At 31.3% G+C, this 15,396-nt stretch overlaps 2 protein-coding genes across 4 annotated transcripts in view; one reads left to right on the forward strand and one right to left on the reverse strand.

Annotated features, from left to right (window-relative positions):
• Positions 1 to 151: 151 nt before the first annotated feature.
• Positions 152 to 6,371, reverse strand: LOC111420586 (sialin-like). The gene is made up of 9 exons (XM_023053602.2): positions 6,201 to 6,371; positions 5,909 to 6,138; positions 5,012 to 5,236; positions 4,698 to 4,949; positions 4,496 to 4,648; positions 4,306 to 4,438; positions 1,547 to 1,702; positions 1,401 to 1,486; positions 152 to 1,342 (listed from the first exon to the last, which is right to left on the reverse strand). The coding sequence occupies exons 1-9, from the start codon at positions 6,268 to 6,270 to the stop codon at positions 1,166 to 1,168; spliced, it is 1,482 nt and encodes a 493-aa protein (XP_022909370.1). The 5' UTR covers positions 6,271 to 6,371; the 3' UTR covers positions 152 to 1,165.
• Positions 6,372 to 7,763: 1,392 nt separating this feature from the next.
• Positions 7,764 to 15,396, forward strand: part of LOC111420118 (tyrosine-protein phosphatase non-receptor type 13-like) — a 118,294-nt gene continuing 110,661 nt past the window's right edge. The window contains exons 1-2 of one of the 3 annotated variants that reach the window (XM_071195462.1): positions 7,764 to 7,860; positions 7,919 to 7,940. The gene's annotated coding sequence lies outside the window, so the exon portion shown is untranslated. Of the gene's footprint in view, positions 7,861 to 7,918; positions 7,941 to 8,253; positions 8,411 to 8,468; positions 8,489 to 15,396 lie in introns of those variants that run through there. The other 2 variants (XM_071195461.1, XM_071195463.1) reach the window with 2 other exon arrangements.

A 15,396-nucleotide genomic window follows, 5' to 3' on the forward strand; every position in this document is an offset into this window, starting at 1 on the left:
ATATAAAGTCATTTTGAGATTATGCATTATTTTAGTTATTTATTTGCGATTTTTATCAAATAAAATCGCTTTATACACTTTTTAAATAAATTTATAAAATTTACTTAACCTCACTTTTTATTTCATCAGATAAATTCATTTTCCCCAAATATTTATGTTAAAAACATTTATTTTTTATGACAAATATCGTTAAAATGCTGATTTTGTTATAATTTGAATTTATAATAATAATTATATTAATTACATAACCTCAAATTTTAATGACAGATGACAGATTAATATTTATTTACCTTTCTTATTAAACTATACAGCTGTCTCACGTAACTGATTCGTTAGAACATTTTCAGGTTCTAATCTTCGTAGAGATTAGAACATCCTTTAATTATACATAAAAAAATAGGTTGACTTTGATAACAGTTATTGGTACCTAGCGTTTTTCGTTTTTGAGTTATTTTGGTTTTTACCTTTTTTTGGTAAATTTCAACATGCTCTTTAAAACCCCATATCTCAGCCTACGTTCATTCAAAATAGATCTACATTGGCACGATTACTCTTCAGATGCTGCCAAATACATTGTCATTTGTTGTATTGGAGTATCTTATACAGGTGGTCAAAAATTGAATTACTATTTCTCCATATTCAACGACGAGGAAGTCGAAAATTTTAAATGGAAAGCCCCATATTTTTTTAGCCTACCAGAAAGGGAATTTAATTCTCTACAAATTATCTATAAACATTCCTACACCTATTTATTGTAGTTTACCTCGTATTGGGGAATTTATTAAAACATGCTCGAAATGCAGGTTTTTTTTATTAGAAAACTATGGAATTTTGACAGTTTTTGGTCCAAGTTTGTATTATTCCTGTTTAGATCGAAAGTTCCGAACTAAACGTTCCTTCTAACGAACAAATTACATGAGACACCTGTATATGAAACGCTTGCATTTTTGCATTCACTACTATTCATTAACAATTAATATTAAAAGAGCACTTTCATTTTCCCGCAATACAATTTCTTGGGAAACTTTTGAAATAATGAAGAATAAGATCGAACTGATAGTGTTCTCATCGCAAGACTTCTTCGGGTTGCAAAAAAGAAAAAAAAATGTACAAGAAGAAATTGTGACAACAAGAACGAGTTCTTGGGAACTTTTTTAATATTTTTTTATTCTAAAACGGATTCTAATCGTGAGGCTTCCTCAACCGGTTCCCTTTCTATCTCGAAATTGCACGGAGCGTTCCAATCCTGAATGCTTCCGCTTCCTATCGCCATAAAACACGTTGCTGTTATTAAAAGCACAGCGGATGAGACCCCGAAAACTAATCTCCACCAACCAGCGAACTAAAAAGAAATGTTAAATGTTAATATTTGTCAAAGAAAATTTATAAAAAAGATTTACCGATCCGTGTAATCCCTCCGAAACGACGTAATTAGCTGCCAAAAGCCCCGCGGCTCCTATTGTTTGACAGAGCCCAAATACAGTTCCTTTTTTACAAAATTAAATTATTTAAAAGTAAATTTTAAGACTTGCAAGCTTTTTTTAACCTGCAAAATTTGGTGCGATATCCGCTGCACTTGCAAAAGCCCCAGCGGGGGTCGCTCCAGTTAAAGTTAAAGCAGCAGTGTATAAAGCTGCAGGAGCTGCTGGGTCGCATCCTGTATAACCCAAAACGAAAAGTAAAGCAGCAGGAAGAAAATGAGCTAAAGAAAAAAAAGTTTAATAAATTTTTTTTCTTAGTAAAATTTAAGTTGGTAATAATTTTTTGAATGTCAAATTGAAATGTCAAATTAACCTCAAAATAGTTAGATTCAAGAATCATGTGGCTTAAAAATCGACGAAAAAAACACGTTAAATATAAAAAGAAAGCGAGTAGAACATACCGAAAAATCAAATTAAAGTTTCGATGTGACATGACGTCACAAGTAATGTTAACCATGGATTTTCGTATTAAACCGATCAACACCTAACCTACAAATTGTTTATTTTATAGCCAAGCACGAAATCAATCTGATCAACTTAAAAGTAAAGTTATTTTCACTAAACTAAGTGAGATTACAACGTATATTTTTGGATGAAACACCTTGTTTTTCTTAGGTTTGCGATACATATAACTACCTGTCGTTAGATGGACTATGTGTCAATAGACTCTGTGTTAATATTAGAACTAACACTAGACCTAGAACTAGACCTACAATGACAAAATATTGGAAACTTTATCTTTAAACGTCATTCAAATGTCACTTTTTACAAATTTGACAGTTAGAATGTCAATTGGTAGCAAAAATTGAAAATTTGAAGAAAATTGTAAATTTAAATAAGATATTTAATGTCAAATTTGACGTTTTGTGTAATTTGATAAAGGTTAAGTTTTAATTAATTAATATTCTAAATTCAAAATGACGTTTAAATGTCAAATCATCATTGGCTACGTTCATTTACAATTTATAACATTAATTGTTTCTACCAATTGACGTTCTAACTGTTAAATTTGATCATTTTGTAACAGAAGTAGATTCTAATATCAAAAGCGACATTTAAATGACATCTTAAAGATTAAATTTACAATTTGGCATTCTAAATGACATGTCAACCTTAATCTTTGCCACCAATTGAAGTTCTAACTGTCAAATTTGATTATTTTGCCCCACACGAAGATTTTAACTTCAAAAGTGACATCTATATGATAGTTTAAAGACAAAATTGACAATTTGACATTCTAAGTGACATATTTACCTTAGTTTCTGCTACCAATTGACATTGTAACTGTCAAATTTGAGCATGTACCATCACAAGTAGATTTTAATGTCAAAAGTCACATTTGAATGACATCTTAATAATTAAATTTATAATTTGACATTCTAATTGATATGTGAACGTCAATTTTTGCTACCAATTGACGTTTTAACTGTCAAATTTGATCAGTTTGCATCACAAGTAGATTTTAATGTCAAAAATGACATTTAAATGACATCTTAAAGATTAAATTTACAATTTGGCATTCTAAATGACATGTCAACCTCAATCTTTGCCACCAATTGAAGTTCTAACTGTCAAATTTGATTATTTTGCCTCACACGATGATTTTAACGTCAGAAGTGACATCTAAATGATAGCTTAAAGACAAAATTGACAATTTGACATTCTGAATGACATATTTACCTTATTTTCTGTAACCAATTAACATTGTAACTGTCAAATTTGAGCATCTAACATCACAAGTAGATTTTAATTGATTCCAGAAAGTTCAGAATCAGTTAAAAGTATTTAGATAACGTTGAGGTTGGACTTTATTCTATTGCCATACTTACAATAGATTCTGGTCTTATTCAAAACTGCGTTTTGAAACATTCCAAACTATTTAATTTGCATTATTACATCTTTTGGCAAATACTAAAACTTATCAGACTCAATTTTGAGTGTTCACATAAAATTATATAAGTTGGCAGGAAACGACGCAGTACATTTTAGGATGTGGTAACTGTTTCCAACGTTCAGAATCAATTCTAAGTGCTTGGACAACGTTGAGGTATACACCTTTTCAGTGTATATTTCCCCATTCCATTTGCATTATTATAAGCGTTTAGAATCTCTTTCCAAGAGAAAAAAAATCTGCTGTTGTAGTTCAATAATATTATAACAATAAATAAAAGAAATTAATCGATCGTAGTTGATTTAATTGATAAAATAACCAGTAGTATTGTAATCTCCAAGCACTTAGTAGTGTTTTGGCAGCAGTATATAGTCTTGTGAAAACATTAAATAGTCTTTGCCAATAATATCTAGCTTTCTCCAAGCAATTAGTAATCTTTTCCACCATTATCAAACATTTTGGAAACAGTAGGTACCTTTTTTTCAGCACTATCTAACATTCTGCTAACAGTAGGTAGCTTTTTGGAAAGCATATCTCTTTTCCAAACAATTATTAATGCCTTTGAAAATAATAAGTGGTCTTGGAAGCAGTATTTCGCCTGTCCAAGTAAGTCAAAACCTTTAATAGCAGTGTTTAGCGTTCTGGATGCAATAGGTATTATTTTGAAAACAATATCTAGTCTTTTCCAAGTAAGTTGTGGTCTTTTTCTGCAGTATTTAGCATTTTAGAAGCATTAGGTAACTTTTTCATGTAGTATTTCCTCTTTCCAAGAAGTTTTTAGCCTTTTACTAGCAGTATTTAATCTTCTGATAGCAATCATTAGTCTTTTGCCAACAGTATCTAGCATTCAGGAACCAATAAGTTAAAGAGATCGACGTGTCGATTTTTAAGCAACATGATGATTCTTGAATTATACTGAAATTGAATTCTTACAAATATAGACAAAAAGTTTCCTTGCAGTTGTGGTGGATACAATTCCGGTTGATCTGATGTGGTCTACTAATAATCCGAATGTGATGGCAGCAAAGAAATGGCCTATATGAGGAAGAGATGTTAAAACATCCTCCTAAAACAGATAAATATCTAGAATAATTTAGTAAAAGCTAAAAAGGGATTATTTCACATAATCTATTGAAAATCCATAAACTAATTTCAAGTATTTGGTTACTCCCAACATTAAAGTTGCGTCAGCCCATTGACTTCCAACAACGGCTATCCCACAAGCCCAAGCCGGTTTAGACAACAGAAGTTTTTGCCAAGGTAATAAACGGTGCTCCTTAAAATATTTCATTAAAATTATTACTTTTTTTTGATACAAAACGAACATCTCTTATTGGTCTATTTGGGTTTAAAGTTTCCTCGACAAATCTCCACCAAAGAAAATACCACAAACAAGCTAATAAAGTCAAAATATAACTCAACCAATCTCTTCCCATCGTTCTAACCAATAAAGTTCCCAAAATTCCGACTATTGCATATCCCAAATTTACAGCAGTGTATGTTGACACAAAACCGCTAAGATGTTTTGATTTGAACCAAGTTACAGCTAACATATGGGCAGCTGGCCAAGTTGCACCCTTAAAAAATAATACAAAACATAGATCAAATTTGAATTAAACAATTTAGTTATGTATAAAACCATAAAAATTCCTTGAACGATTCTTATCGCGACGTGATAAGGTGTTAGCCAAGCTGCTGGAACCATAACGGCCAAAACACTCGCTCCAAAAACTCCAGCTCCAAATAATCGTTCAGCACCGACTCTTGCGGCGATTCTACTAGCTGCTAAAGGCGAAATTAACGTTCCCCATAAAAAAGCTTCACGTAGTACTGATTCAGTACGGTCAGTTCTTGTCATTGGGATCTGAAAATTTATAAGAAATAAAGTAAATAAAATCTCGGTGTAATGATTAGTATGTAATATATTGTATAATATTGTATTATGATAATAAAGCTCAGAAACGATGAGTAGAGGAACAAATATCAGAAAGGACTAGAAGAAAAAGTAACAGAGCTGGCCAAATTCTTCTTCTTGAATGACGCTACAGCTCAAATCGAGCCTTGACCTCAATACTCCTCCAAGCATCTCACTCTCTTCTGGAATTTAAACATCCGGTAATAATCTCTTTAGACTGTGTGTGTCACAAAAAGCTCAATGTCACATTGAACGATGTCATGATCAGAAACTTGTAATTATTAGATCAAGAAGCTGGCCAAAGACGCAGCAAAAATGCTGCATATTGGACCCCAACCGACTATGGACTACAAAAAAGGCACTTAAAACAGGTAATTAGTATTTTGACACCTACTGACAGCAAGGTAAAAGTCCTTGGAGCCATACTAAGGTTTATCAAGGACTTATATTTGTCCTAAACATTTGGAGGGCTTAAGTTACAATAGATCTTATAGATCGCGGTGACGAGAAAATGTTTAAACAAATCAAGACCCTTCCAGGGTTGTAGAATCAATGATAATGATGATGAAGTATGTTTGGTTGCATAACCTAAACTGTCAAATAAATTTTTAATAACCTTACTTCAATGTGAGGAATAGATCTTATAACATGAATCGTCGTATCATTTTCAACCGGCTGGCAATATCTTGTAATATAACTGGTATTTTCGACGTATTCAGCAAATTCATCCGGTGAATATGAAGATGTGCTGTTTGCTCTCAAAGCAACGGAAGCAGATTGCTCAACGATCCCGCATAAAACGAATCCGGTGATGATAAATATGCAAATTATTTGTCGCGAACTTATTTGATCTTAAAACAATGAGAAATAAATAAAGTTATTATAATTTTTTTTGAATAATAAAGAATCTTACCGTTAACGGCTTTTGCAGCTAATTGAACTTGGACGCTACCCCTTTTAATTGTTGCCAACGTTCCGGACATTTCAGTTTTGAAAATAAACCGCAAATTCAAAGAGTAACATTTTAAACATTCGTCTTTGAACAATTTAACGACCGGTTGTTTAAAATTACCGTCAAAAGTGCCGGTTAAATTGAATAATATGTATCTTATTTCTTCCTCCTACACTTTGAAATTATTTTAAACGTTTCGCGTTATTAACAAGAGATGTCGCACCAAAAAATGAATAAATTTATTTTTTACTTTAATTAATTATATTGATTATATCAATAATTAAATATATCATTATTAATTAAGTTAAAATGATAAAAATTGTTACATTTTTATTATAAATTAAAATAAAGTGAATTGATAATTTATAATAGAGGTTTTTCTCAATAGATGTCGCAACGTTATTAATTGTTATTTAAGCACATTGTGGTTTTTTGAATTTTTCGTTAACTTTAATAGTGTTTTGTTGATTTTAATCGTGCGCGTTTTTTAACCCATCTTTGAGGATATGGTGGTGATAAATTAACAATTCAAAACGAGGTAAAACCGTTTAATTTTTTGTTTATGGTAACATAACCTCAAAAAACTTTGTTTCAGATCGATTTTATGCAGGAATAAGGTAAAAAATTACAATTTAATGAATGAAATCCTACTTAATTTGTTACATTTTTTATTTCTTATTTCTTCCTCTTTCACTTTTAAATTATTTTAAAACTTTTGCCTTATTATCAAGAGATGTCGCTCAAAAAAAGTATAAATTTAAATTTTACTTTAATTAATTATATCAATTATATCAACAATTAAATATATCATCATTAATTACGTTAAAATAAAAAAAATAGTTACATTTTTATTATAAATTTAAATAAATTAGAGAAATGAATTGACACTTTATAATAGAGGTCTTTTCCAATAGATGTCGCAACTTTATTAACTTATTTAAACAGCTGTTGTGGTTTTTTGAATTTTCGTTAACTTTAATAGTGTTTTGTTGATAAATAACCATGAATTCGAATCGTGCGCGTTTTTAACCCATCTTTGAGGATATGGTGGTGATAAATTAACAATTCTAGTCAAGGTAAAACCGTTTAATTTTTTGTTTATGGTAACATAACCTCAAAAAACTTTATTTCAGATCGATTTTATGCAGGAATAAGGTAAAAAATTACAATTTAATGAATTAAATCTAACTTAATTTATTACATTTTCTATTTTTATTTCTTATTTCTTCCTCTTTCACTTTTAAATCATTTTAAAAGTTTTGCCTTATTATCAAGAGATGTCACCCCAAAAAATGTATAAATTTAAATTTTAATTTAATTAATTATATCAATTATATCAACAATTAAATATATCATCATTAATTACGCTTAAATAAAAAAAATAGTTACATTTTTATTATAAATTAAAATAAATTAGAAAAATGAATTGACACTTTATAATAGAGGTCTTCTCCAATAGATGTCGCAACTTTATTAACTTGTTTAAACAGCTGTTGTGGTTTTTTGAATTTTCGTTAACTTTAATAGTGTTTTGTTGATAAATAACCATGAATTCGAATCGTGCGCGTTTTTAACCCATCTTTGAGGATATGGTGGTGATAAATTAACAATTCAAGTCGAGGTAAAACCGTTTAATATTTTTGTTTATGGTAACATAACCTCAGAAAACTTTGTTTCAGATCGATTTTATGCAGGAATAAGGTAAAAAATTACAATTTATTGAATTAAATCTAGCTTAATTTATTACATTTCCTATTTTTATTTCCTATTTCTTCCTCTTTCACTTTTAAATTATTTTAAAAGTTTTGCCTTATTATCAAGAGATGTCGCTCCAAAAAATGTGTAAATTTAAATTTTACTTCAATTGATTATATCAATTATATTAACAATTAAATATATCATCATTAATTACGTTTAAATAAAAAATATAGTTACATTTTTATTATAAATTAAAACAAATTAGAAAAATGAATTGACACTTTATAATAGAGGTCTTTCCCAATAGATGTCGCAACGTTATTAACTGTTATTTAAACACCTGTTGTGGTTTTTTGAATTTTTCGTTAACTTTAATAGTGTTTATGTTGATAAATAACCATGAATTCGAATCGTGCGCGTTTTTAACCCATCTTTGAGGATATGGTGGTGATAAATTACCAATTCAAGTCGAGGTAAAACCGTTTAATATTTTTGTTTATGGTAACATAACCTCAAAAAACTTTGTTTCAGATCGATTATGCAAGAATAAGGTAAAAAATTACAATTTAATGAATGAAATCCTACTTAATTTATTACATTTTCTATGTTTAACATCAATCACATAAATTATTATTATAACATTGATGTAAGTATAAAGTTTTAAAATAATCGGTTACATGTTGGAAACACAAATTAGAACGTTGTTTTAGGTAATCTAAGTACATGGGGTTTGTAAATTTGTTCTCCTTAAAGGTATCATTTAAGAATCGTTTAAATTCTTGTTGAAAGTATGTATTAATCAACTCCCAAATTGTAATTGTGTACCAAATCATAATTCCGATGAACACTATAATACGTAGCATTAACACAAACATCTTTAACTCCTAAAATACTCAATCCCTAAATAATAAAATTCTTTTAATTGGGGCCAAATCATTAAAAGTGTTACAAACACACTATTTGCAATGACAAAAAGCTTTAAATATTCAGTTCCTTCCCCAGTTCTTAACCAATTTGCAAAACTCTCTTCAGTTTCAGAATCTAATTCGCTTTGTTTTAATTTTTTTGGGTTTAAACATTTTCTATTTCTTTTCATATTTTGAACCTAAAACCAAAGGGAATTATTTTAAATCGAATTTTCTTACCAATTTTATTAATACAACTTATATATCAGCATTGTTTTGTGGTGAAAAGATGTGAATTGACTGAATTTGATTTAAAAATAGGTTGTGATATTGATTAGCGATAAAAATCTCGTTAGTGGAAGCCATTTAAGTTAAAACAAAGCGGTTTATTTAACGTTTATTACTTAAAAAAAGGAATTCTTTAGGTTTCTAAGAAAAATAAATTGAAAATGTAGCTATCTTTCATTTCGTGACGTCTAAATATAGGAAGAGGAAATAAAATAAAAGGGTTTATTGGCGAATTTTACGACATCTACATAAAAGGGAATCAGGATTTTCCGTTTTTTTTTTATTACCCAACCGTGGCATGCCTAGATGGTCGTCGTTTTTAATTTTATAGACCCGTAAATATGCGTTAAAAATGTTAAAGCTTCACTATGAGAGAAAAGGTATAAATTGAACAATACCGAATCGAAACGGCAATTGGAAAAGGGCTTAAAATCCCGGATTTATTACCGTTCATTTTCAGCACGATAAATGTCACGAAAACTCTTAAAGTTTAAGAATAACTGGGTTAAAAGGTGCATTTTCTTTAGTTTCTATTGTATTTGTGCTTTTCGAAGAGAATCCAGAAACGTAAATTTCCACTTTTTCTCTTTTTTAAGCCGTCATTGTAGAAGGGTTGTAATTAAAAGCTTTGTGTAATTAGAAACACTGAAATTAATCACTTGGTTAATATAAATTGAGAGAAAATTGGGTTAAAAATAATTTTTTTTATAAAAAAATTAATCGAAATGAAAAGAAATTTATAAAAACTTTCGAATCAATAATACCGATAAACGGGTTCAATTTATCACTGGGAATTCAGTGCAACTGTACCCGGAAGCTTTAATAAAAAGCGCATCAATTTATCGAAAGCTAGCAGACTGAGCTTTTTTTTGAACGTTTTTGTTCGGGACACGTTCTGACGCAGGTTATAATTAATATTCATATCCCGAATATTGATTTTCCCCCAAAAAAATTATAACCGTTACATTTTAATTTTACAATAATTATTTTAAATCATCCTGCAACTTTTTAACTAATCATAGGAACTATTTTGATCACTCTATTTTGTTGGTGACGCATTCACCTAAGCTCCGAGCTTTCCAAACTCATACGTCATAGTCCTCTAATCTCAAATCGAATGGCTCTTAATTGAAAGTCAATCGTTCGCTTTGTTAAAGTCTATCGTTAAAACCTTTTGCAGCTTTGCCCAAGAGGATTTACGAATTGTTTTCATTTGAAAACTGTCAAATATCAATTCGATCCAATATGATTTATTTTTATTATTATGAAAAGAATTTGTAACTCTTTGATCATGTTATGTGTGACATTATAAGAGTAGAAGATAAAAAGCTTTCCACCTAATATATATCCAGCATCCAAATCGTCCCATTTTGCGGTATTTTATGTGTCCCAAAACCTCGATAGATAGTCCCTATCTAACCACGCACAGCCGATCGCCGCAATCTGGTTCACGAACACACATTAGTTTTCGCCATCAGTCTTCGCATTCGTTTTATTCGTGTTCTCGATCAATCCGAATGTGTGGCATAAACTGCGAGAGATGAAAATCGCTATCAAACCTCGAGTTCGCGTATCTCCCAGTCTCCCGTTAATATCCGCACTGGCAGATATTGCAAATCACCCAGGATTCAATCGGGTTCGGATCGTAATATCCTGCCGTGGAAATCATTCGTCGAAAATGACGGTGATAATGACTAGCTGTAATTATGTACTCCAAATCTAAAATCTTTTTAAATCTCCTTAAGCACGGTATTACCAGGAGTAGTTAAGATTAAAAATGATGAGATGATTAAGTAAGTCGGTTGAGATTACTACCGTTTTCATTTCCTCTTAAGTTTCGAAGTGAAATTTAACATCTAATGTAAAATTAATTAAAACTGGAACTAATACTACGACTATAAAAATGATGTGTCAATATTATTTGAACTTAAATTCTTTGAGCAACACCACACTACAGTGGTAAAAGTTCAAACTGCTAATGGCTTAATATCTGTAGGAGCAGCGTATATACCACCGAGATATAATCTCAATAGACAAGATTATCGGGAAATTCTACATCTTGACAACAAATTTATACTTGGAGGAGAGTTTAATGCAAAACATATGTCTTGGGGTTCTCACTTGATAAATACAAAAGGAAGAGAACTGAACCATGCAATAGAGCTGATTTTTTTATTACGAAAAATATATCGCTTAACTTACTCTTAATAACAAAGAACTCTTTATCACTAACTAATAAACTCACTAATTGGAATCTATTTCAACAAACATTAGATAATAAAATTCATCTTAATGCTCAAGACATACAAAACGCAGCCTGGGCCACAACACCAATTTTAACACCAAAACCTAAATGTAATATTTATCCTAAATTCATTAGAGACAAAATTGCAGAAAAGCGGAAAGCAAGAAAGAAATGGCAAATAAATAGAATTCCTAGTGATAAAACTAAATTAAATAAAATAACAGCCGAATTAAGAGCTTTAACAGATAGCCACAAAGATAATAATGTTCAAGATTACTTAAAAGACTTTACTGACGATGCCAGTACTGATTATTCTCTATGGAAGGCAACAAGAAAGCTTAAAGTTCCAAAAACACATACACCTCCATTTCGAAATAATAATGGAAATTGGGCTAACAGCTGAAAGAAACTTTTACATCAGACATTATGCTAAATAATGTCCCTAGCGTAATTCAAAGTAATCAGCAGAGTAATATACGATGTGTAAGAATGGAAGAACTGTATTATGAAATACAAAAACTAAATATAAAGAAATCAGTAAGCTATGACCTAATTCATGTAAAAACATTGAAACATCTACCAAAACGGGCGATTACAAAACTATTACACATAATTAATGCTACTTTTAAACAGAAATACTTCCTAAGCATATGGAAAGTTGCTGAAATAATAATGATACCAAAACCTGGTAAACCCCCCACAGATGTTACATCGTATAGGCCAACCTCATTATTACCCTTACTATCAAAACTGCTTGAAAAATTACTATTAAAAAGACTAAAACGTGTCATAGAAGAAAAAGCCCTAATACCAACACACCAATTTGGGTTTCGGAATAAATATGCAACAATAGACCAAGTGCATAAAATAACGAATACTATCGAAATAGCATTGGAAGAAAATAAAGTTTGCTCCGCCGTATTTTTGGATGTTGCACAAGCTTTCGACAATTTCCGGAGTTCCTCCAAGGAAGTGTGCTTGGCACTGTACTTACTCTACACATTCGACCTGAAGAATGTGAAGAAAATGAAGTAGTTGCAGCAAATAAGTTACAATTGGCCTTAAATTCAATAGAAAACTGGACCAAACAAAAATAAATCGACATACATAAACTTTACTTATAAGAAAGTAACCTATGTCCCAGTACACATAAAGGGCAATGCAATCCGCAAAATATCTTGGTATGACGCTGGATGCCAAACTCAAATGGAAAGCTCACGTCAAAAAAAAAAATACGTGAGGAACTTGATATTAAATTTAGACACTAATATTGGCTTATTGACAGAAAATCAACGCTATCACTAATTGTAAGTAACAAGTTGCTAATATACAAGCAAGTATTAAAATCAAAATGGACATACGGAATCCAACTGGGGTTGTACTTGCAAGACAAATGCAAGTCTGATTCAAAGATACTAAAAGTGCATTATAATGCATCTGTGATTCTAAATGCAGATAATACGCAAAACGCAACATGGGAAAGAATAAATTCAGAGACAAAGTACACTAAGAAGATAAAAACAAGAATTGAAAGTAACCCCAGATCAGTTTGCTTCCGTACAATATGATCAAGTAAACGTGACTCACAAAAGAAATGTTCACGCTTTTTCAGATCTACTGACAAAAACGAGGTAACTATGAAACTAAAATCTAAAAAAATCCAGAAATATAGATGGAATTTCGATAATCTTTCTAAAAAAAGTCATACCTGCGATGGCAGAATGTACAACATATTTAATAAATGCATGTTTAAAACATGATGTTTTTCCTGACGAATTAAAAGTTACTAAAATATCTCCTAACTACGCAAAAAGGGACATTTGAAGAATCCAGCAAACTATAGACCAATATCGATTCTTCCTGCAATTTCTAAACTTTTCGAGCACATAATAGCTGCCAGACTGACAAATTGATTTAAGAAAACTGAGGTCCTCAATAAGGGCGATCTACATATTATTACTAGTAAAGCCCATAAAGTAATACAATCTATTATCGAGGATCCTATCCTTACATGCCTTATTCTGCCCCTAATGACAGTTGTGCTTGTATGCGGATGACACCACTTTTATATCAGTTGCAAACACCTTGGACAATCTGCGAAATAAAACCCATCAAACATTAGTAACTGCAAAAGAATGGTTTGAAGCAAATGGCATAAAACTAAACGAAGAAAAGACGCCAACTTATTATTATGCCAACTTTCATAACATTGCTACTTTTGGAATACTATTGAGGGGAGCATCATCAGCAGCAGAAAGATTCTGATGCAACCTTAAATCCAATCAAAGATTAACATTTTAAAAACCTACGTATACTTACCCTATATTCAGTACATGTACTAAATTGTATTATACATATGCGGCAAAATATTGATAAATATATGAAGAAAAGCATGAATACAATACTCTACAAAAAGCACAACTTGCAATACCGACGCACCGGTTAAAAAAGACAGTACATACGGATACTACCACAGGAACGGTTTCAATATGCCATAAAATGGAAACAAAACTGGAAACAGCATTATGTGCCAATTTAAGATTTTTTTGAAATAATTTTTTAAGTTATAAATGTTATGTATATTATCTCAGCGGCATAAGAAACGCATCGCCAACGTATAACTCGATTTGAATACGGTTTTTTTTATTTGAAAGGTCTATCATTTGACAAAAAACCATCTGACTCAGTGACGTTTAGAGTCGTCAACGTCATTGACTGTTGCTAGACAAGAAAAATACCTTTAAGTCTTGCAGAACTTGCTCAAGCAAAGGCTTTGGTGGAAGATGGACGCAGCACTCGTTATGCTGCTCGTGTTCTTGCCACGATACAGAGTATGGTTTGTCGCGCCATTCAAAGATTTCGGCAGACTGGGACCTTCATCAGACGACTTGGGTCACTTCACAACCCCGTGATTATCGATATATTGTAACGATCGTGTTACGAAATCAACATACCACAGCAGTTGAGATAAGAAATCGTCTGGAGCAAGTGCGTCGGGTGAACGTGAGTGAACGCACAGTTAAGAAGGAGATTTGAAGAAGCGGGGTTGAGATCACAGAGACCAGCAATTGGACCACAGTTACTTCGAGAACATCGTGTTGCTCGATTACAATTTGCACGAGATCATGTTCAGTGGAGCAATGCAGAGTGGCGAAACGTACTGTTCTCAGACAAGTCAAGGTTCGGCTTGTACTTTTCAGATGGTCGAGAGAGAGTTTGGAGAAGAGCAGGAGAACGTTATGCTCAATGCAACTTCTCTGAAAGAGTACAACACCAGGGAGGATCTGTAATGGTTTGGCGAAGAATCTGCTTTGAAGTACGTACGGAGTTTTACTTTATCCACGGCTAAACCCGCATATTTCTAGGTTTAGTGTTAGTGTAGTACTTGTGTTAGCTCTAGTTTTAGGTGTTTTTCAGCGTTATGTTGTTATTGAATTAAAACTAGAACTAACTAGATCAGTTCAGGTCCAAAAAAAACGTCAATTTTATATTTTTATAGATTTTTACCAAGTTACATTGCAGAACATAATAAAGAGGTTAATAAACAGATTTTTTTATCCTAAAGACTTTCTTCCATCTCTTTTTATTCATGAGTCATAATCAGTTTTGATGCCAAAAACTTCAATTTTGCATTTTTCTACTTTTTAACCAAGTTGCACTGACAGAACTAATCGATGGGTTAAAATTATTTATGGCACACGATTTTTGGGTGAATAGAGAAGATTTTTTGTCCTAAAGATTTTCTTCCATCGCTATTTATTCTTGAGTTATAATAAGTTTTAATGCCAAATACGTCAATTTTGGAGTTTAATAGATTTTAACCAAGCAATATTAGCAGAACTGATCGATGAGTTAAAATTATTTATGGCACGAGTTTTTTGGGTTAATAAAGAAAATTTTTTGTCGTAAAGACTTTTTTCCATCTCTTTTTATTCATGAGTCATAATCAGTTTTGATGCCAAAAACTTCAATTTTGCATTTTTCTACATTTTAACCAAGCTGCATTGACAGCACTAATCGA

The sequence above is a fragment of the Onthophagus taurus genome, chromosome 3 (assembly GCF_036711975.1).
Source record: "Onthophagus taurus isolate NC chromosome 3, IU_Otau_3.0, whole genome shotgun sequence".
NCBI lineage: Eukaryota > Metazoa > Arthropoda > Insecta > Coleoptera > Scarabaeidae > Onthophagus > Onthophagus taurus.